Source organism: Ornithorhynchus anatinus, chromosome 7, assembly GCF_004115215.2.
Source record: "Ornithorhynchus anatinus isolate Pmale09 chromosome 7, mOrnAna1.pri.v4, whole genome shotgun sequence".
NCBI lineage: Eukaryota > Metazoa > Chordata > Mammalia > Monotremata > Ornithorhynchidae > Ornithorhynchus > Ornithorhynchus anatinus.
In genome coordinates this window covers 2,515,757-2,538,308 of record NC_041734.1, presented here as the reverse complement: position 1 = coordinate 2,538,308, position 22,552 = coordinate 2,515,757, and the positions used below count along the sequence as shown (strand labels likewise).

Here is a 22,552-nt window from a genome sequence, read left to right as displayed (position 1 = left end):
AAGGCAGCATTTCGGAATCACCGCTACGTCGCCGTTTAAAACCCGTCTCCTTTCATTGGGGGGCGGATCCCGGCGTTCCCCTTACCCTGCGAGAACCGCCAAATCCCCAAATTCTCCATTAGGTGATTTTGAGAATTTATTGACGACGACAAAGACCTGCCAGTTATGCCAAGATGCAGTGACCAGCCTGACCCTCGCTCGGGATTAAGTATTTTTCATTCTTTCGGTAAAATACAGCGGAAGGACTTGGGAATCATCCGACGCCTTTAGCTCTGCAGCATCTCTTCTGCATCACGTACCTTCTCGTCAGGGTTTGGAATTAAAAAAGCATTCTTAGACGTGTGCGGGGGGGTGGGGGGGAGAATCTCATCACAATGTGAAGCCTAGAGATTGCTTTTCCATCTGCTACCAGAAGAGTCTTCTTTTACTGGAGGGGGAGATAATGAGAAATAATGAGCAGTTTGCAGCGAATTGCCAAACGCAAATAAATGTAGATAAAACTGCAGCTCCGGTTATTACAGACTCGATTCGGCAACGGAGACCCGACCGCTCAACGTGAAGCTCACGTGGAAACTTGCACCGCGGATTCTGGATGCTCTGCTGCTTTTAGAGCCCGGGCTTGGGAGGCAGAGGTCATGAGTTCGAATCCCGGCCCTGCCCCTTGTCAGCTGTGTGACTGTGGGCGAGTCGCTTCACTTCTCTGGGCCTCAGTGACCTCATCTGGAAAATGGGGATTAACCGTGAGCCTCACGTGGGACAACCTGATTACCCTGTATCTACCCCAGCGCTTGGAACAGTGCTCGGCACATAGTAAGCGCTTAACAAATACCAACGTTATTATTATTTTAAGCATCTGCTAATTTGGGCTGGAAAATGAGGGAACCTTGGCATCGTCTAGGTCATTTAGACGCCGTCAACAATCCAACTGAAGCAGCGGGGCCGAGTGGTTAGAGCCCGGGAGTCAGAAGGACCTGGGTTTTAATCCCGGCTTCGCCACTGGGTGACCTTGGGCGAGTCGCTTCGCTTCCCTGGGCCTCGCTGACCTCATCGGTAAAAATCGATCACGCCACGGTATTTACCGGGCGCTTGCCGTGCGCGGAGTACTGCTCTAAGCGCTTGGGAGAGGACAATACGAGATAAAGGAGCAGAAACGTTCCCTGCCCATAATGAGCTTACAGTCTAGAAAAAGATGGGGATGAAGAATGTAAGTCTCACGCGGGACAGGGACTGTGTCCACCCCAGCGCTTAATATAGGGGCCTGGCACATAATAATAATGTCGGTATCTGTTAAGCGCTTACTATGTGCAGAGCACTGTTCTAAGCGCTGGGGGGAGATACAGGGTCATCGGGTTGTCCCACGTGAGGCTCAGAGTCTTCATCCCCATTTTACAGATGAGGGAACTGAGGCACCGAGAAGTGAAGTGACCTGCCCACAGTCACACAGCCGACAAGTGGCAGAGCTGGGATTCGAACCCACGACCTCGGACTCCCAAGTCCGGCCTCTTTCCACTGAGCCACGCTGCTTCTCTTAGGAAGCGCTTAACAAATGCCACGATTATTATTATTAATACTAATAAACTGATCTCTTGGATCCGTTCCTAGAATTAAGTCTTGCTTCTTGCCAACAACCACGGCACCATCAGCGTGTGCAAACCCACGTTGGAGAGGAATTAAAATCTGAAAAAATCTGCTAGTTTTGCCCTTCCCTTCCGCATTGCTATTCCTTTCTCGTTGTCGTGCCGGGATCCCGGAAGACGCCTACCTGATTGAGAGGGTTTCTGTTTAACGGCACCGTACTAGACGCCAGAGGAGATCCAGACTGATCAGGTTGGGCACAGTCCACGTCCCGCACGGGACACCGGGTCTTAATCCCCATTTTAAGGGAACCGAGGCCCAGAGAAATCAAGTGACTTGCCCGGGGTCGCACAGCAGGCGAGCGGCAGAGCCGGGATTAGAACCCAGGTCCTTCTGACTCCCAGGCCCGGGCTCTACCCACTAAGCCACGCTGCTTCTCCAGAGCGCCCAGCAAGTATTTCCCCAGGGGCCCGGCCCTGTTTTTGGCGTCCCTTGGAAAACAGTTTGTCTCTGAGCAGGGAGGAAAAAAATTTCCACTCTCTCCTCGCAGCTCGTTAGCGGATAAAGAACAATTAGCACGTTGGGGGATTAGCAATAAAAAAATCACAGAAGGATTTCTCAGCGGCGGTGTTAATCGGGGCGGCCCCAGTGGCCAATGAGGAATCCCTTCGGGGGACGCAGTTTCACTGGGGAAAATAAAAAGCTGGTTTTTGACTCTGAACAAATGGTGTTCAGCTCATCTTCGATAAATCGCTACCAAAAAAAAAAATAATAATACGAGGCTGCGTCCGTCCTTCCATCCACTTAGGACACAGTAGCTTTGAGGGGTTTTTTTTTTTGCGCCGGTTTGATTCCAAACACTTAGGCAAAGCCTATATCCACGTCTGAAACCCGAGACGTCGGGGGGAAAGAGGAGGGGTGGGAGGTCAGGCTGAGAGAGTAGTTCTAAAATACACGATTTTGGGGGGTTTTTGTTAAGCACTTACTATTTATTCATTCAGTAGTATTTACTGAGCGCTTTACTACGGGCAGAGCACTGTACTAAGCGCTTGGAATGAACAAGTCGGCAACAGATAGAGACAGTCCCTGCCCTCTGACGGGCTTAGTCTAATCGGGGGAGACGGACAAGAATGGCAATAAATAGAGTCAACGGGAAGAACATCTCGTAAAAACAATGGCAACTACATAGAATTGTGTCAAGCACCGTGCTAAGCCATCAGGTGAGCCACGGTCCCTGTCCGCATGGGGCTTTACATCTAAGTATGAAGAACAAGTCACTGAATCCCCATTTGACAGAGAAGCAGCGCGGCTCAGTGGAATGAGCCCGGGCTTGGGAGTCAGAGGTCGTGAGTTCGAATCCCGGCTCTACCACTCGTCAGCTGTGTGACCGCGGGCGAGTCACCCCACTTCTCTGGGCCTCAGTTCCCTCCTCTGTAAAATGGGGATGAAGACCGTGAGCCTCACGTGGGACAACCTGATTCCCCTGGATCTCCCCCAGCGCTTAGAACAGTGCTCGGCCCGTAGTAAGCGCTCAGCAAGTACCATCATCATTATTATACTAGACCACACCGCGCCCCAATTAACGGAGGGAACCACGTGGAACCATTTCAAACCCGGCACAATCGGAAAACGCCATTTCATCTCTTTGGGGTGGGGGGACTCCATTTGGAGAGGGCCGTGCAGAGCGATTCAAGTTGAATAGATGACTCCAGAATTAATCATCAAATGACTTCAATACAGTGACCCCCCCCCCCCCAATTAATGGGGGGGGGGGTCCAAATGGGTGTCCTCTGCTACCGGCGAGATCGAACGGCCCTGAATTCGGCTCAGTGCTTCGTTTTGCTGCAAAGACCTATTTTTCTTGCCCCTTTCTGATAAAAGTGTTAGGGTTCGAATCTGGTCGAGAAGTGTATTTTAAAATTTTGGTACCTCCTAGCCTCTACGATTAGTTCCCGCGGAAGATCCTGCTCCGGGATCAAATTTAAGCGGATAGACTTCCCACTTGGACGATCTCTGACCAGGTTTGGGTGGGCAGCCTGTAGGTCAGTCGGTCAATCATATTTACCGAGTGCTTACTGTGTGCAGAGCACCGTACTGAGCGCTTGGGAGGGGACGGGAGAACATTATAACAGACGTATTCCCTGCCCACAGAGAGTTCACAGTCCAGAGCTTAACAAATGCCACCATCACCATTCAGCCGGTCACTCATTCATTCAATCGTATTTATCGAGCACTTACTGGGTGCGGAGCACTGTACTAAGCACCCGGGCGAGGACCATATAACGGAACGGACACATTCCCTGCCCACAGTGAACTTACGGTCTAGAGGGGGAGAAGGAGATGACTAGAAATAAACGCAACCACAGGCCCGACTAAAGGAGTCTGTTAGGGCAGACGGGGTGGGGTGACGTCAGGAAAGATGAGAACCTCGGCGTGAAATTTCCCCCCGCGTGGGTTCGTGCCAGAATGCAGCCCCCCTCCTAGGAGACGTTGCGGGGCCTTCCCGGGCACCCAGCGCAGATCGGGGCACCCGAAAAGAGAAGCAGGGCGGTCTGGTGGCTTGAGCCCAGGTCCGGCGGCCAGAAGGACCTGGGTTCTAATCCCGGCTCCGCCGCGCGCCCGCTGGCTGACGCGGGGCACCGCATTTCACTTCTCTGGGCCTCAGTTCCCTCCTCTGTAAAACGGGGATTAAAACCGTGAGCCCCATGTGGGACAGGGACTGGGTTCAACTTGACTAACGCTTACTTCGCGGCAGTAAGCGCTTAACATACCATGAAAAAAGGGCAGATAAAATACCACTGTAATTATTAATATCATCATTGCTGGGCCCAAGGGTGGATTGGTTCACTTTTCCTTACAGAGGTGAGGAAACACGGGCCGTCTGTAGAACGGCAGTGATGGATCAGAACTAGATCGCTCGACGGTACGTGCTGAATGCCTCCTCAGGGCCAAGGACTGTACTGGGCGCCTGGGAGAGACCGCAGGCCCTCCGCCTCAAGGAACTGAACGCTTACCTAGTTTTCCTTCTTTTTCCAATTTCTTCACGTGTTGAGAGAGGTTGTGTTCGGCTGCTTTATGTAAATGCTGCGGAACGCCCTGAGAGAAGAGAGGAGAAAGAGAGGTATTTAGTTGGCCTGAAGCCGTAGCCGGCTTTCCGGAGATAATAGTGATAATAATAATAATGTCGGTACTTGTTAAGCGCTTCCTATGTGCAGAGCACCGTTCCAAGCGCTGGGGGAGATACAGGGTCATCGGGTTGTCCCTCGTGGGGCTCACAGTCTTAATCCCCATTTTACAGATGAGGTCACTGAGGCACAGAGAAGTTAACTGAGTCACACAGCTGGCAAGTGGCGGAGCCGGGATTAGAACCCGTGACCTGACTCCCAAGCTGAGAAGCAGCGTGGCTCAGTGGAAAGAGCACGGGCTTTGGAGTCAGAGGTCATGGGTTCGAATCCCGGCTCGGCCACTTGTCAGCTGTGTGACTTTGGACAAGTCACTTAACTTCTCGGTGCCTCAGTGACCTCATCTGTAAAATGGGGATTAAGACTGTGAGCCCCACGTGGGAGACAACCTGATTCCCCTGTGTCTACCCCAGCGCTTAGAACGGTGCTCGGCACATAGTAAGCGCTTAACAAATAGCAACATCATCATCATCATAGAGTTGGTAGAACCGTTCCCCGCCCAGAAGGAGCTTTCGGTCCCTTCTGCACACAGTAAGCGCTCACTAAATACCACTGAACGATTGAGGAGACAGCTATTCAAATAAATGACAAATAGGAGAAATGGGAGAGTATAAAGATATGGACAGAAGGACCGATGGGCTGGGGGTGGACGGGGTGAATAACGGGGACCCAGCATGGCCTAGTGTTTAGGGCACGGGCCTGGGAGTCAGAAGGACCTGGGTTCTGATCCCGGCTCTGCCACCTGTCTGCTGGGTGACCCCGGTCAAGTCACTTCACTTCTCAGTACCTCGGTTCCCTCATCTGTAAAATGAGGACGGAGACCGTGAGCCCCACGTGGGACAGGGACCGTGTCCAACCGGATTAGCTTGGATCTCCCCCGGCGCTTAGTACAGTGCCTGGCACACAGTGAGCTCTTAATGAGTGCCATAAAAAAAGCACATAGGCGGCATATGCCGTACAGAGGAAATTAGTGCTTTGCACATAGTAAGCGCTTAACAGATACCATCATTATTATTATGATTATTACACTTACAGCTGCCCTTCAGGATTCAGAAACAATCCTTAGCATCTAAGGATTTTTAATACCTATCAATACGACCGAATGATAAATACGATTTGATGAGGCAATTCCCTGCTCATTAAGATATTTTTTTTTTTCCAGTGGAACAAAAATTCATCATTTCGAATACCCAAGGCACTGAAGTCTTTGAGGAAGGTTACACACCATTCTGAAGCGGTACGAGCTTCGGCCTTACGAAGAGAGGCGGAGAAATCCATAGGTCGGTCGATACCTTTCTTGCTGGAAATTTTAGAGCTGAATCGCTAAAATTTAGCTAAAGTGTAAACCAGGTCGGCAAACGGCAGCAAGTAGCCTTTGCACACTTCTATGCTTGCGGACACAGCGCCTCTGACGGGTTACTACTACTAATAGTAACGATTAGACCGTAAGCCCGTCAAAGGGCAGGGACCGTCTCTATCCGTTGCCGATCCGTCCATTCCAAGCGCTTAGTACAGTGCTCTGCACATAGTAAGCGCTCAACAGATACCTCTGAATGAATAATTATGGTATTTGTAAAGCGTTTACTCCGTGCCAAGCACTGTTGTAAGCGCAGGGCAGTGAAACCTGGGGCAATCGGAGCGGAACCAGACTTACCTTATAGATCATCCTCGTGAGCTCGGGGACTGAAAATGCCTGTCCGTCACTCTCAAGAAAAATCCTGATGATTTGCTGTTCCCGGGCATTTCGGTGAGAAATGTACTCTTGGATCCTGGCTTCGGCGTTGTGGATCACTGGTCCGTGTCCTAAATTCCAAGGCGTCGAAAGAACACACTGTCAACTAAAACAAATCGTACTTATCGAGCACTTACCGTGTGCAGTAGGGGAGAGTACAAGAAAACGGACGGACACGTTTCCCCGCCCACGGTGAGTTTAAAGTCGAAAGGTGTTAAAAAGCAGCGTGACTAGCGGGAAGGGCACGGACTTGGGAGTCAGGGGACACGGGTTCCAATCCGGCCTCCGTCTCTTGTCGGCTGTCTGACCTTGGACAAGTCACTTCACTTCTCGGTGCCTCAGTGACCTCGTCTGTAAAATGGGGATGAAGACTGTGAGCCTCACGTGGGCCGACCTGATGACCCCGTATCTCCCCCAGCGCTTAGAACGGTGCTCGGCACACAGCAAGCACTTAACGAATACTACCATTATTATTTCTTTAAATCAATTAGCTCATTTGTTTCTGGCACACCCCCCGAAACCTACCCTCCTTTCCAAGCCTTCCTTTCGGGACGAGCCCCGGTAGGGAACGAGGGAATATTTTCGGATGATGATGCGTATTTGATCAATCGATCGTATTAACCGAGGGCTTACTGTGTGCAGAGCACTCTACTAAGCGCTTGGAAAGCACAATTCGGCACCAGACAGAGACGATCCCTACCCGACGACGGGCTCACGGTCTAGCAGGGGGGAGACGGACAACAAAACCAGTAGACGGGCATCAACAGCACGCCCCAGGCCACACAGCAAACAAGTGGCAGAGCCGAGATCAGAACCCGGGACCTCTCGATTCCCAGACCCGTGCTCTATCCACTGGGCCATACCGTACAGCGCCCTGCACGTAGCGAGTGCTCAATAATTGCAACCAACTGAAAAGCAACAGCAGGACCGACCTGGATAGATCACATCCGCTTTCATTTGCAGGAGCTTATCTAGAGATTTCATGTAATCGAACAGGTCTTCGAAGACCGTGGTTCCTTCCCCAAGGATGCAGTCTCCGGAAAACACGGCGTTCTCCTCTTCCAAGAGAAGAGCCATGTGATCGTCAGTATGTCCCGGGGTGTAGACGACTCTGGTGGAGACACAAAGACGACCACCAGTCCCCGGTTGAGAGACTATACAGAGAAGCGGCGTGGTTCAGTGGTTACAGCACAGGCCGGGGAGTCTTAAGGTCGGGGGTTCTAATCCCGACTCCGCCACTGGTCTGCTGTGTGACCTTGGGCAAGTCACTTCACTTCTCTGGGCCCAAGTTACCTCATCGGTAAAATGGGGACGAAGATTGTGAGCCCGGTGTGGGATAGGGACTGTGTGCAACCTGATTTGCTTGTATTCCCCCAAGCTCTTAGTACAGGGCCTGGCACGTAGTAAGCGCTTCACAACGAACATGATTATTATTATTATTATTATCATTACAGCAGCCAACACTCCTTACGTTCATTCATTCAGTAGTATTTATTGATAAAAATGTTGGTATTTGTTAAGCGCTTACTATGTGCAGAGCACTGTTCTAAGCGCCGGGGTAGATACAGGGTCATCAGGTCGTCCCACGTGAGGCTCACGGTTAATCCCCATTTTACAGATGAGGCAACTGAGGCTCAGAGAAGTGAAGCGACTCGCCCACGGTCACACAGCTGACAAGTGGCAGAGCCGGGAGTCGAACCCACGACCTCTGACTCCAAAGCCCAGGCTCTTTCCACTGAGCCACGCTGCTGTATTGAGCGCTGACTCTGTGCAGAGCACTGGACTAAGCGCTTGGAACGAACAAGTCGGCAACAGATAGAGACGGTCCCTGCCCACTGACGGGCTTACGGTCTAATCGGCGGAGATAGACACACCGGGACGGAAGATTCCTCCCTGGCCCTCTTTTACCTTTTTCTTTTCTTCATGGTACGTGTTCGGCGTTTACTGTGTGCCAGGCGCTGGGGTGGACCCGAGCCAGCCATGTTGGACGCAGTCCGTGTCCCACAGGGGGCTCACAGTCTTAATCTCCATGTTACAGACCAGGTCAGTGGGGCAGAGAGAAGCGACTCGCCCCGGGTCGCGCCGCGTTTGTCCGGAACTCAAACCCCCGACTTGATAGCCGGGCACCCCCGAACCGACGTCGGTGAGGTTGGCTCCTCTCCAGATGAGGGATCGGCCGCCCAAGTGACCTGTGACCCGGGGCCAGCCACTTAACTAATGATAGTAACGTCGGTATTTGTTAAGCGCTTACTAGGTGCAGAGCACTGTTCTAAGCGCTGGGGGAGAGACAGGGTCGTCAGGTGGTCCCACGTGAGGCTCACGGTCTTCATCCCCATTTTCCAGATGAGGGAACTGAGGCCCAGTGAAGTGACTCGCCCGCAGTCACCCAGCTGACAGGTGGCAGAGCCGGGATTCGAACCCACGACCTCTGAGTCCCAAGCCCGGGCTCTTTCCACTGAGCCACGCTGCTTCTCTCGGGGGCCTCAGTTTCCTCACCTGTCAAATGGGGATCCAATGCCTGGTTTCCCCCCCCGGTGAACTCCCTATGGGACAGAGGCTCTGTCTGACCTGATTATCTCACAGCTGGCCCAGCTCCTAGTAGGCAGGGAACGCGTCTGTTCATCGTTGCGCTGTCCTCTCCCAAACGCTTAGTACAGTGCACACAATAAATGCAACCGACAGACTGAGTACAGTGTCTGGCACGTGGCAGGCACTTAAAAAACATCAATATCATTGATTCCTGATTCTTTTTAGGGCCTTGATTCTATTTATTGCTGCCGTTTTTGTCTCTCTCCCCCGATCAGACCGGAAACCCGTCAACGGGCAGGGACCGTCTCTATCTGTTGCCGATTTGTCCATTCCGAGCGCTCAGTACAGTGCTCTGCACAGAGTAAGCGCTCAGTAAATACTACTGAATGAATGAATGAATATTACCATTATTATCACCATCAAAATGCAAAAATTTTGCAAAATGCAAAATGCTTCTGACGGTACTGACTCTGAACCGAAGGTACCTACCGCATTTCGGTCATGTTCTGTTGCCCCGTGAGGCTAAGGGAGGGAAAGGGGAAGTGAAGAACCTCAAAACAAAGGCAAATTCAAAAGAACCTTCTTTTCTGTTGTTGTCCGTCTCCCCGCTTCTAGACCGTGAGCCCGTTGGGTAGGGACTGACTCTATCTGTTGCCGAACTGTACTTTCCAAGCGCTCAGTACGGTGCTCTGCACGCAGTAGGCGCTCAATAAATACGACCGAATGAATGAAAAGCTGCTATTATGACTGTGTTCCATTTAAGTTCCCATTTATTTCCTCTTATCTTCCTTCGACCGAAACGGGATGGCTTAGCGGAGAGAGCACACGGCTGGGAGTCAGAGGACCTGCGTTTCCATCCCGGCTTCGCCACATCCAAGCGGTGGCGCTTACTGCGTGGCGGGCGCTGTGCTAAGCGCTGGGAAGAGTTGGCAGAAATGTTCCCTTCCCCCAGGGAGCTTTCCTTCTAGAGGATGTCCCGCTGTGTGACCTTTTAGGGCATGTCGCTTAGGAGAAAGTGGACCTCGGTTACCTCGTCCGTAAAATGGGGATTAAGACCGGGAGCCCCACGTGGGACAACCCGATTGATTACCTTGTACGTATCCCGGCGCTTAGAACGGGGTCTGGCACATAATAATAATAATACTGGCATTTATTAAGCGCTTACTATGTGTGAAGCACTGTTCCAAGTGCTGGGGGGATACAAGGAGATCAGATTGTCCCACGTGGGGCCCTCGGTCTTAATCCCATTTTCCGGATGAGGTCACTGGGGCCCAGAGAAGTGAAGTGACTCGCCCGCAGTCACACCGCTGACCAGTGGCAGAGCCGGGATTCAAACCCATGACCTCGGACTCCCCAGCCCGGCCTTCTGTGGAAAGAGCCCGGGCTTGGGAGTCAGAGGTCGTGGGTTCGAATCCCGGCTCTGCCACTGGTCAGCGGTGTGACTGCGGGCGAGTCACTTCACTTCTTTCCACTGAGCCACGCCACCGACTGATCTAATCCAATCTCCTCCCGGCCTTCAGGCCCGGCCCTGAATGGACGAACGGGCAACTCTCCTCCTTCCCAAGGGATCCAGAAGAGGAAATTCCCACAACTTCCCGGAAACCCGCATAAGAGCGGGCTCCGTCGGCCGAGACTTTGGCCCTGGCTGAAAATCCCCTCTCCTCCGGGGCCGCCCCGGATGGGGTCTGGAGAACAGCTGGCCTCCGGGCCCCGGGATCGGGGCGTCTCGTTAATCGTCTCGCAGACGTACCACTTCGGCCCTCTCCCTCGCCCACCCCGATAAATCCCGGGTCCTCTATCGGGGCCTCATAAATCCGTGCCGCTCGGACCCTTTCATCATTTCTGGGCCTCTCCTCTGAACTCTCTCCAAGCTTTCCATCATCTCCCTCCAGTCGGGGAACGCGGAAGGGAACGGCCACCCCGGTTCTCCCCCTTCCTTTTTGAAGGCGGACTCATCTGAGTCCAAACCGTAATCAGACGATAAAAATTAAAACCTAAACAAGAGGTTTCTTCATCGATATCGGTTTTATAAGGCGGCCGTTCTCTGAAGAGAATCTCCTGGGGGATAATTGAGTTGCGCTCTGCATTGCGCTTCTTCCTTTCCTCCCAGGCTTGGTAAACAAGCGGAGATCTGCGAGCTGATAGGGAGGGAAAATTGGCCCTAACTGTCTTTTATTTAGCTTCATCATCAAACTGGTTACCACACTTTTCCTTCTCAGTCCATCCCAGATGGCAGGGTGGTTTTTTTTTTTTTGTTTTTAATACGGCTAAATAGTTCTCCTTAATGTTTAACCACCGGCTCGGGGCAGAGGACGGAAAGGGGTGAGGGGAGGAAAGGGAGGCGCGGATCTGCTTTGCAGAGTCTTATCGTATTTCTTGGATTCAACCATGGCTATTTCAACGCAAAAGAAAATGATCAAGGCCAAGAGATCACCGATTTAAGACTCCAACCATCTTCCTACACCTCTCTCCTCCGGCCCGTATGAAACTAGCACAGTAGGAGAGTGGCTGCCTAGGGGAATCTCTCATCGTCGTCAATATTAATCATTAATATTGTTATTAAAATACTTGTTGAGCATTTATGATGTGACTGTGGTATCTGTTAATGATTTTGATATCTGTTACTATGTGCCAAGCACTGCTCTAAGCGCTGGGGGAGATACAAGCCAATCGGACTGGACACAGTCCCTATCCCTCACCGGGCTGACGGTCCTTATCCCCTTTTTACAGATGAGGTAACTGAGGCGCAGAGAGGTGAAACGACTTGCCTCAGGTCTCACGGCAGACGTGATTAGCACCCACATCCTCTTTCCACAACCACGTAAGCCTATTATGGGCAGGGAACTCTGCCAATTCTGCTGTATTGTACTCTCCCAACTGCTCAGTACAGTGCCCCGCACATAGCAAGCACTCAACAGATACCACTGGCCGATTAACGCCGGGGCAGATACGCGCTAATCGGATCAGACACGGTCCCTGTCCCACGCTGCACTTATAATCTAGGTAGAAAGAACAGGAAGTGAATCTTCAATTTACAGATGAGGAGACTGAGGCACAGAGAACTGAAGTGACTTGCCCGGGGTCACACAGCAGGCGAATGGCAGAGTCTGGATTAGAACCCAGGTCCTCTGACTCCCAGGCCCACACTCTTTCCACTACACCATGCTGATTTTCATTTATTCTTGGCTTTCTAACCTACTAGAAAATCTCTTGCAGAGTGATTTATATTTTATCATGCAGAGTGACTTAAGTGCTCTACCGTCGAACAAAAAATACAGAAGAAATGATGCCGGAGGGGAGAAAACCAAAAGCATCGGAGCCATTTTAATGTTTCCTTTGAAAGCTTCGCTCTTGAAAGCTTTTAGGTTTGTCGTCATGGAGGCTTAGAGCATTTCACAGAATTGAGAGATTTAATTCACTTTAGATGACTTCCCCCTCCCGTCATCTATCCATTTTTTCCCCCCAAACATTCGGTAGTTTCTTGACCTTTTCGAGGAACCGGTTCTCAAACAGATGAAAGACTCAGAAAAATGCCAAGATGGAGAGAGAAAGCGTCAAACCTTAATACACTGGGAAGCTGTACGTTATTAGAAAGCGCTTTGGACATATTTTGGAAGTGAGAACCGTTCTAACAATAATCTATTTCTCATAATGAGAATAATGATGGCATTTGTTCATTCATTCATTCAATCGTATTTACTGAGCGTTTACTGTGTGCAGAGCACTGTACTAAGCGCTTGGAAAGTAATATTCGACAACAGATAGAGACGATCCCGACCCAACAACGAGCTCACGGTCTAGAAGGGTTATAGTTACTGAGCGCTTACTGTGTGCAGAACTCTGTACTAAGCGCTTGGGAGAGGGCAACTTAACTCCCTGCTTAGAGAGTCCTAAATGGCCCCCGTAGAGGTTGAAATGAGCTTGTGCTTTTTCCCAAGCGCCAGATTTGTTCTCGGGGAGTCTGCCTGGGGCCTGGGAGCTAATAATAATAATAATGATGATGGTATTCGTTAAGCGCTATGTGCCAAGCACTGTCCTAAGCGCTGGGGGAGACACAGGGTAATCGGGTTGTCCCACATGGGGCTCACAGTTTTAATCCCATTTTACAGATGAGGGAACTGAGGCCCGGAGAAGTGAAGCGACTTGCCCAAAGTCACAGAGCTGACGAGCGGCGGAGCCGGGATTAGAACCCGCGACCTCTGACTCCCAAGCCCGGCCTCTTTCCGCTGAGCCACCCGCCGGAGACGGTCCAGAAAATAGCATTCCGCTGCCATTACAACGCCAAAGCACGCTTTAGCAGAAACTCAGTATTGAAGAACACGTAGAAGTTGTTTTAAAATTTCGACTCCTTCCTTTCCTTGGGAGGTTCACACCAGAACAGGCCCAAAATAGACGAGGGCTAACGCCAGCAGTTTTCAGGGGTTTTTTCCACCTCCTTCTGGGCTGACAAAACGATACAAGGAACGCCTGCCGCTTTCGATTTTTCATGAAAAAAGGGGGAAGTGATTATTTCAGGGCCTGCCAAGCCGTATGAAATCTTACAGACCCGGGCTTTACGATCGCTCGTTTGGAAACCGAAAAATAAGGGACCTCTTTCGGACGCCAGCGTTTTTCTTCCGTCCAAGCCAAGAGGGCAGGTAGATGCATTCAGAGAGTGGACTGGGGAGAAAGGTCTCTGTTCCAATCAATCAGAGGTACTTATTGAGCGTTTACTGTGCGCAGAGCACTGAACGAAGCGCTGAGGAGAGTACAACGGAGTTGGTATGCACGTTCCCTGCTGACAAGGAGCTTAGAGTCTTGGGGGGAGACGGGCATTAATAAATTGCGGATACGGAAATAAGTGTTAAGGGGCTGAGGATGAGGTGAACCTCAAGGGCAACGAGAAGCACTGTGGCCTAACGGATACAGCCCGGGCTTGGAAGTCAAAAGGATCTGGGTTCTAATCCCGGCTCCGCCCCGCGTGACCTTGGGAAAATCACTTTTCGGTGGCTCAGTTCCCTCCCCTGTAAAATGGGGATTCGGACTCATGAGGGACAAGGACCGGGTCTAACCTGTTTAACTCCTCTCTGCCTTAGCACTTAGTACAGTGCCCGGCACATAGTAAGCGCTTAACAAATCCCACAAATCCCAAATGCTCAAGACAAGCAGGCTGGACACAGTCCATACCCCACTGGGGCCGACACTCAATCCCCATTTTACAGTTGAGGTAACTGAGGCCCGGAGAAGTAAAGGGTCTTGCCCACGGTCACCCAGCAGAGGAGTGGTGGAGCCGGAATTAGAACCCTGGTCCTTCTGATTGCCTCAGGCCTGTGCTCTATCCACGAGGCAAGACGCAGCGTGGGCTAGCGGATGCAGCACGGACCTGGGAGTCGGAAGGACCTGGGTTCCAATCCCGGCTCCGCCCCTTGTCTGCTGCGCGACCTTGGGCACGTAACGTAACTTTTCTGTGCTCCAATTACCTCACCTGTAAAATGGCGATTAAGACCGTGAGCCCCATGCGGGACAGGGATCGCGTCCAACGTGAACAGTCTGCATTTACCCCAACGCTTAGAACAACGCCTGGCACGTGGTAAGCGCTTAAATACCATTATTATTAGCAGGCCACGATGCGGTGAAGACAAATCGCCTAGTAGACAGGAGAGCACATTAAGCCTCCCATCACTGAGCAGTGTCCGAGTCGGGTTCGATATCTTGTAGCCTTCAAGGCTTCCGAATCCTGCCTTGTCTTGATAAAAAAGGAAAAGCAAAAAACCGAAAAAGGATCTACAAGGGAACGGGCAGGGGAGAGATTTCACGCAATAAGTGTAAAGAGCTTGGGAGATGGTAAATTTCGGGTGGGGCCTCCGATAACGACTTGGAGACGTCTACCTGAGAGTCGCTCCCTCTGTCTTGATCACATCTCCGTCTCGCAGATAAGCGTATCGCTGCTCTCCGTTTCCTATAACTTCTTCCAGGTGAGGATTACGTGGAAGCTTCTTAATGACATACGCGGTTCCTAGTTGCGGAAAAACACCACGTCAGGTTATAATCCCGGTAGGTGCGAAGCCCTTATTAGGCGGTGCCAAACGCTGTCCTAAGCGCTCAGGGAGATACAAGTTGAACCGGTTGGATACAGTCCCTGTCCCGCACGGGGTTCGCGGTCTAACCAGGAGGGAAGAGGATTTAATCCCCATTTTACAGAGGAGGGAACCGAAGCCCAAAGGGACGTGGCTCAGGGACGCCCGGCAGACGCGTGGAGCCGGGATTAGAACCCGGGTCCTCTGGCCCCACTGGGCCGCGCCGCTCTCAGAGAGTTCGTCACCGTGTGCTGAGCGCCTGGGGGTTTGGCCACCCAGGGATCCCCTGGGTCTGTCTGCTCTGACGAGCTCGTCGTGGGCTGGGAATGTGTCTGTTACACTGCCGTCCTCTCCCAAGCGCTTAGTACAGTGCTCTGCGCGCAGTACGCGCTCAATAAATGCGACTGAATGAACATCCCAGCAGGAGAGCAATGGCCCCAGATGGCCAAGCCCCCTGCCTCTAATTTTTGGTCACACCTTTTTTCTAAACAGTAACAAGCCCAGGATTAAAACTCTTCCAAACACCTTAATTGGGTTAGCACATTTAAAAAAAATGGTATTTAAGCGCTTACTATGTGCCAGGCACTGTACTGAGCACTGGGGTAAATCCAAGCTAATCAGGTCGGACATAGTCCCTGCCTCACATGGGGCTCCCGGTCTTAATCTCCATTTTATGGATGAAGTAACTGAGGCACAGAGAAGCAAAGTGACTTGGCCAAGGTCACACGGCAGACAAGTGATGGAGCCGGGATTAGAACCCAGGTCCTCCTGGCTCTTTCCACTAGGTCACACTGCTTCCCAATTCTGGGTTATATCACTCGGGCCTATTTCCCATTTGAGACGGGTTTCTCGTTTCGGTGGTAAGAGAACGGGACGGCAAGGGATTCTAAGGACCAGAAGTGACTTATTGGGCTAAAATATTGGCCTGGGAATCTTAAACTGGCAGAAATGATTGCGGAATTTATCACAGTATTTTCTCCAGAAAGATAAGACCGCCAACTCTAATCCACCTACCACTAACAGATAGACTGGAAAAACTCAGCTCAGAGGTGGCAGGCTGCAGATGATCTGGCCCTTTTCGGTGGGAGGATACGGAAAAGGGTCATTTCCCTCCTTTCTATCATTAAATCAATCAATGGTATTTACTGAGCGCTTCCCGTGTGCACAGCACTGAACTAAGCGCTTGGGAGAGAAAAATGCAACAGAGGGGAGAGAGATGTTCCCCGTCGAGAAGGAGTGTGGCCTAGGGGGAAGACCACAGGCCTGGGAGTCGGAGGACCTGGGTTCTAATCCTGGCGCCGCCACCTGTCTGGTGTGTGACCTTGGGCAAGTCACTTAAGTTCCCTGTGCCTCAGTTACCTCATCCGTAAAATGGGGATTAAAGCTGAGTCCCATGGACTGTGTCCCGTCTGCTCAGCTTGTAACTACCCCAGTGCTCGGTACGGTTCCTGGTGCAAAATCAGTGCTTAATAAATACCATTAAAAAAGCGGCTTACAGTTTAAAGGGATATAAATGGGGGGGCCCATCTGATTTTCAGGGGGATACTGCAATTTATCACAATTGAAAACGCTGGCCAGTATTTATTAAACCCTTACCGTGTGCAGAGCACTGTACTAAGCGCCTGGGAGAGTATAATGTAACAATAAACAGACACACTCCCTGCCCACAACGAGCTTACAGCCTGGGGCGGGGGAGGCAGACATCAGTAGAAATAAATGCCAAACACGGACACAAGTGCTGTGGGGCCGTGCAGGTATCGATCAATCTGGGGTCCTTACTGAGCGCTTCCTGTGTGCAGAGCTCTGTACTAGGCGCTCGGGAGAGGATGACGACACGGAAGCGCCGAGCAAACCCTTTCTGAGTCTCCCGCGGCCGGACGGAGTGGAGGAAAGCCCGTTCCCGGGCACGCCGCCCCTCTGCTCACCATGGCCGATGTTTTCGCAGATGTCTTGTATTCCTCCGGAGTGATCACGGTGCCAGTGGGTCACTAAGATTTCCTGGATGGAGGTGCTGAACTGAGTCAGGGCCTTCTGGAGACAACTGATGTATTCAGGGATGGCCGGCTGTCCCGTGTCAATGAGGATCCGCCTAAAAAAAAAAGCAGGCCAATGGGCATTTAGGAGGCCGCGGGAGAAAACGGACCAACTATAGCATATCACCCTGGACGTTTACATTGGTTTTTAAGAAAGCCGCGCTTCCCCAGCACGTACGAATCGAGGACAACGAAAACTTTCCCTTCAGAGAAATGATGTACATTCTTCTCCCGACCGGCCCAAAATCTGTGGAAAATCACTATCGCCGGCCCCAAATCTTCAGAAAAATCACTATCGCCGGCCCCAAATCTTCGGAAAAATCACTATCGCCGACCCAAAATCTTCGGAAAAATCACTATCGCCGACCCAAAATCTTCGGAGAAATCACTATCGCCGGCCCCAAAAATCTGTGGAAAAATCACTATCGCCGGCCCAAAATCTTCGGAAAAATCACTGTCGCCGACCCAAAATTTTCGGAAAAATCACTATCGCCGGCCCAAAATCTTCGGAAAAATCACTATCGCCGGCCCCAAAATCTGTGGAAAAATCACTATCGCCGGCCCAAAATCTTCGGAAAAATCACTATCGCCGGCCCCAAAATCTGTGGAAAAATCACCATCGCCGGCCCAAAATCTTCGGAAAAATCACTATCGCCGGCCCCAAAATCTGTGGAAACACTATCGCCGGCCCAAAATCTTGGAAAAATCACTATCGCCGGCCCAAAATCTTCAGAAAAATCACTATCTAAGGGGGTGATTTCATTTCAGATTGACCCCCCACCCCCCGGGCTCTGAGTTCATGGTGAAGAAGATGAGAATAATAATAATAATGTTGTATTTGTTAAGTGCCTACTCTGTGCGAGGCACTGTCGTAAGCGCCGGAGTCGATATGAGCAAACTGAGTCGGACGCAGTCCCCGTCCCATGTGGCTCACAGTCTCAAGTCCCATTTTACAGACGAGGTACCTGAGGTCCAGAGAAGTGACTTGCCCGACGCCACAGAACCGACGAGTGGCAGAGCCAGGATCAGAACCCATGACCTTCTGACTCCCAGGCCCGGGCTCGATCCACGAGGCCATGCCGCTTCTCCGGGATCGAGTCTCCCAGCTCCGTCCTACTGACCTCTCCCAAGCGCTTAGTAGAGTGCTCTGCACATAGTAAGCCCTCAATAAATAGGTCTGATTGATCGACTGCCCACGTCAACTTAACTTCTCTGTGCCTCAGTCACCTCATCTGTAAAAATGGGGATTAAAAAACGTGAGCCTCACGTGGGACAATCTGATGACCCTGTATCTCCCCCAGCGCTTAGAACAGCGCTCAGCACGTAGTAAGCGCTTAATACCATAATTTGGATTATTATCTAAGATCGCCTCTGACAGGTGTCTAATAATGTTGGTGTTTGTTAAGCGCTTACAGAGCACTGTTCTAAGCGCTGGGGGAGATACGGGGTCATCAGATTGTCCCACGTGAGGCTCCCAGTCTTCATCCCCATTTTACAGATGAGGTCACTGAGGCACGGAGAAGGGAAGCGACTCGCCCACAGTCACCCAGCTGCCAAGTGGCAGAGCAGGGATTCGAACCCACGACCTCTGACTCCCCAGCCCGGGCTCTTTCCACTGAGCCAGGCTGCTTGACGACCAGCCCTCACATCAACCGAATCGTTCTTCCCCCCGCCCCCCCCCGCCGTTCCTGCTCATCTACCGACAGCTGATTTTGTGTTTCCCCTGAGATCAGCCACAAGGGACTCAATTCCTCAGCATTAATAAAATAAAAGATAAACGCGGAGCCGAGGGAGAGGCGGACCAGGGGTTGGGAACCCCTCCTTTCCTCTTCTAGGCTCGCGGTGACTAGTATTTGTTACGGAACACGACAGCATTTAACGCAGTCCATCGACGGCATTTAATAATGTGGGTATTTGTGAAGCGCTTCCTCTGGGCAGAGCACTGTTCTAAGCGCCGGGGGAGACCCGGGCCCGTCAGATTGTCCCACGAGAGGCTCCCAGTCTTCATCCCCATTTTACGGATGAGGTAACTGAGGCACGGAGAAGTGACTTGGCCACAGTCACCCGGCTGTATTTCCCGAGTGCTGAACGCTGTACTGAGCGCCTGGGAGAGCACGGCACATCCGGATGGGCGACACGTTCCCCGCCCGAACCGAGACGATTAGGTCCGGAAAAATCGCGGATTCCGGCTGGCCCGGTCGGGGAACGACAGTGTCCGCTGTGACATCCGAGCGCGTTTCGCTCGGCGTAGTTCGGAGCAGCGTGGCCCGGTGGACAGTGCACGGGGCCCGGGTTCGAATGCTGCCTCCGCCACGGGCCTGCGTGTGACCTCGGACAAGTCACTTCTCTGGGCCCCGGTGATCTCGCCTGTAAAATAGGGATCTTTTGCTGTCTCTCTCCCCCGATTAGACCGTGAGCCCGTCGTTGGGCAGGGACGGTCTCTATCCGTTGCCGAACTGTCCAGGCGCTCAGTACAGTGCTCTGCACACAGTACGCGCTCGATAAATACGACTGAACGGAGACAGTGAGCCCCACGTGGGACGGGGACCCACCCGATTTGCTTGTAACCAACGCAGAGTTTATACAGTGCCCGGCACATAGTAAGCGCTTAACAAATACCCTAATTATTATTATTCTGTACATGCCCATAATTTATTTATATTATTTATTTATATTAATACCCGTCTCTCCCTCTAAATACCGTAGGCTCGTTGTGGGCAGGGAAGGTGTCTATCAACGGTGTTATAGTGTGCTCTCCCAAGCGCTTAGTACAGAGCTCTGCACACAGGAAGCGCTCAGCAGTCATGATTGCGTAGATCTTCCACCTCCCAGGCCCGCCGCTTCTACGTTAAATGACCCAACCAAGGTCTCGCACGGCGGACAAGCGGCAGGGAAGGCAGACATAATAATAATGTTAGTATTTGTTAAGCGCTTACTATGTGCAGGGCACTGTTCTAAGCGCTGGGGGGGGGAGATACAGGGTCATCGGGTTGTCCCACGGGAGGCTCCCGGTTAATCCCCATTTTCCAGATGAGGGAACTGAGCCCCAGAGAAGCGAAGTGACTCACCCACAGTCGCCCAGCTGACGAGTGGCAGAGCCGGGATTCGAACCCACGACCTCTGACTCCCAAGCCCGGGCTCTTTCCACCGAGCCACGCCGCTTCCAAACACATAAATGAGAAGCAGCGTGGCTCGGTGGAAAGAGCCCGGGCTTGGGAGTCAGAGGTCAAGGGTTCGAATCCCAACTCTGCCCCCCTTGTCAGCTGGGTGACCTTGGGCGAGTCACTTCACTGGGCCTCAGTGACCTCATCTGGAAAATGGGGATGAAGACTGGGAGCCCCACGTGGGACCACCTGATGACCCTGCATCTCCCCCAGCGCTTAGAACAGTGCTGGGCACATAGTGAGCGCTGAACAAATACCAACGTCATCATTGTGAGCCCGTTGTTGGGTAGGGTCTGTCCCTATCTGTTGCTGAATTGTAATCATAATAATAAAAATGATGACGGCATTTAAGCACTTACTATGTGCAGAGCACTGTTCTAAGCGCTGGGGTAATAACAGTAATAATAACGTTGGTATTTGTTAAGCGCTTCCTATGTGCAGAGCACTGTTCTAAGCACTGGGGTAATTACAGTAATGATCATCATGTTGGTATTTGTTAAGCGCTTACTATGTGCAGAGCACTGTTCTAAGCGCTTGGAATAATAATATTAATGTTGGCATTTGTTAAGCGCTTACTATGTGCAGAGCACTGTTCTAAGCGCTTGGAATAATACTGCTGGTATTTGTTAAACGCTTACTATGTGCAGAGCACTGTGCTAAGCGCTTGGAATAATAGTAATATTGGTATTTGTTAAGCGCTTAGTATGTGCAGAGCACTGTGCTAAGCGCTGGGGTAATTAAAGTAATAATAATGTTGGCATTTGTTAAGCGCTATGTGCAGAGCACTGTGCTAAGCGCTCAGAATAATAATGATGTTGGCATTTGTTAAGCGCTGTGTGCAGAGCACTGTGCTAAGCGCTTGGAATAATAATAATAATGATGTTGGCATTTGTTAAGCGCTATGTGCAGAGCACTGTGCTAAGTGCTCGGAATAATAATAATCATCATGTTGGCATTTGTTAAGCGCTGTGTGCAGAGCACTGTGCTAAGCGCTGGGGTAATAACAGTAATAATCATCATGTTGGCATTTGTTAAGTGCTCTGTGCAGAGCACTGTGCTAAGCGCTCAGAATAATAATCATGATGTTGGCATTTGTTAAGCGCTATGTGCAGAGCACTGTGCTAAGCGCTCAGAATAATAATAATCATGTCGGTATTTGCTAAGCGCTATGTGTAGAGCACTGTGCTAAGCGCTCAGAATAATAATCATGAAGTTGGCATTTAAGCGCTTACTATGTGCCGAGCACTGTGCTACGCGCTCGGAATAATAATCATGAAGTTGGCATTTAAGCGCTTACTATGTGCAGGGCACTGTGCTAAGCGCTCGGAATAATAATCACGAAGTTGGCATTTAAGCGCTTACTATGTGCAGGGCACTGTGCTACGCGCTCGGAATAATAATCACGAAGTTGGCATTTAAGCGCTTACTATGTGCAGGGCACTGTGCTAAGCGCTCGGAATAATAATCACGAAGTTGGCATTTAAGCGCTTACTATGTGCAGGGCACTGTGCTAAGCGCTCGGAATAATAATCACGAAGTTGGCATTTAAGCGCTTACTATGTGCAGGGCACTGTGCTACGCGCTCGGAATAATAATCACGAAGTTGGCATTTAAGCGCTTACTATGTGCAGAGCACTGTGCTACGCGCTCGGAATAATAATCGTGAAATTGGCATTTAAGCGCTTACTATGTGCAGGGCACTGTGCTAAGCGCTCGGAATAATAACAATAATCATTGTTAAGCGCTCACGGTGCTAAGCGCTTGGAAGAATGACGATGATGACGTTGGTATTCGTTAAGCGCTGGGGCCCCCCGCGGGCTGACAGAGGAGGAAACTGAGGCCCGGAGAAGCCACCGGCCCGAGGGGCCGCGGGATTCGAACCCGCGGCCCCCGGCGAGAGCGGGCCCGGCGTGGGTCGTCGTTACCTGGGCCCGGTGCCCACCAGGTAGGTGTTGGTGCCCTGCAGGGTCATGGGCCCCGGGTTGCAGCCCAGCACCCGCACCACGCGCGCCGACAGGCGCTCCACCCGCGGCAGCGCCGCCGCCATGGCGCCTCCCCTCACCCGCCGGGACCGAGCGCCGCGAGGACGGGGAAGGGGGCGCGGGCGCTCCGCCCGCTGCTATTGGCTGCCGGCCCCACACGTGACCCCCCCCTCCCGCGCGGCCTCGCCCAGGCGCGCGCCGCGGAGGCTCCGCCCGCTGCCATTGGCTGCCGACCCGCCCCACGTGACACCCCCACCTCCCCGCGCGGCCCCCGGCCGGGCGCGCGCCGCGGAGGCCCG

At 51.8% G+C, this 22,552-nt stretch overlaps 1 protein-coding gene across 1 annotated transcript; it reads right to left on the bottom strand.

The window, feature by feature from the left end:
* Positions 1–118: 118 nt before the first annotated feature.
* LACTB2 (lactamase beta 2) lies at positions 119–22,337 on the bottom strand. Its single transcript, XM_029069413.2, has 7 exons — positions 22,197–22,337; positions 17,000–17,163; positions 14,887–15,013; positions 7,422–7,600; positions 6,412–6,560; positions 4,590–4,671; positions 119–427 (listed from the first exon to the last, which is right to left on the bottom strand). The coding sequence occupies exons 1-7, from the start codon at positions 22,316–22,318 to the stop codon at positions 384–386; spliced, it is 867 nt and encodes a 288-aa protein (XP_028925246.1). The 5' UTR covers positions 22,319–22,337; the 3' UTR covers positions 119–383.
* Positions 22,338–22,552: the final 215 nt, after the last annotated feature.

Coding starts and splice junctions, on each gene's coding strand:
- LACTB2 (XM_029069413.2), bottom strand. CDS start 22,318: ATGGCGGCGGCGCTGCCGCGGGTGGAGCGCCTGTCGGCGCGCGTGGTG. Junction 15,014..16,999: donor CTGCGAAAACATCGGCCATG/GTGAGCAGAGGG, acceptor TTCCGCAACTAG/GAACCGCGTATGTCATTAAG. Junction 4,672..6,411: donor TCACGAGGATGATCTATAAG/GTAAGTCTGGTT, acceptor CTCTTCTCTCAG/GGCGTTCCGCAGCATTTACA.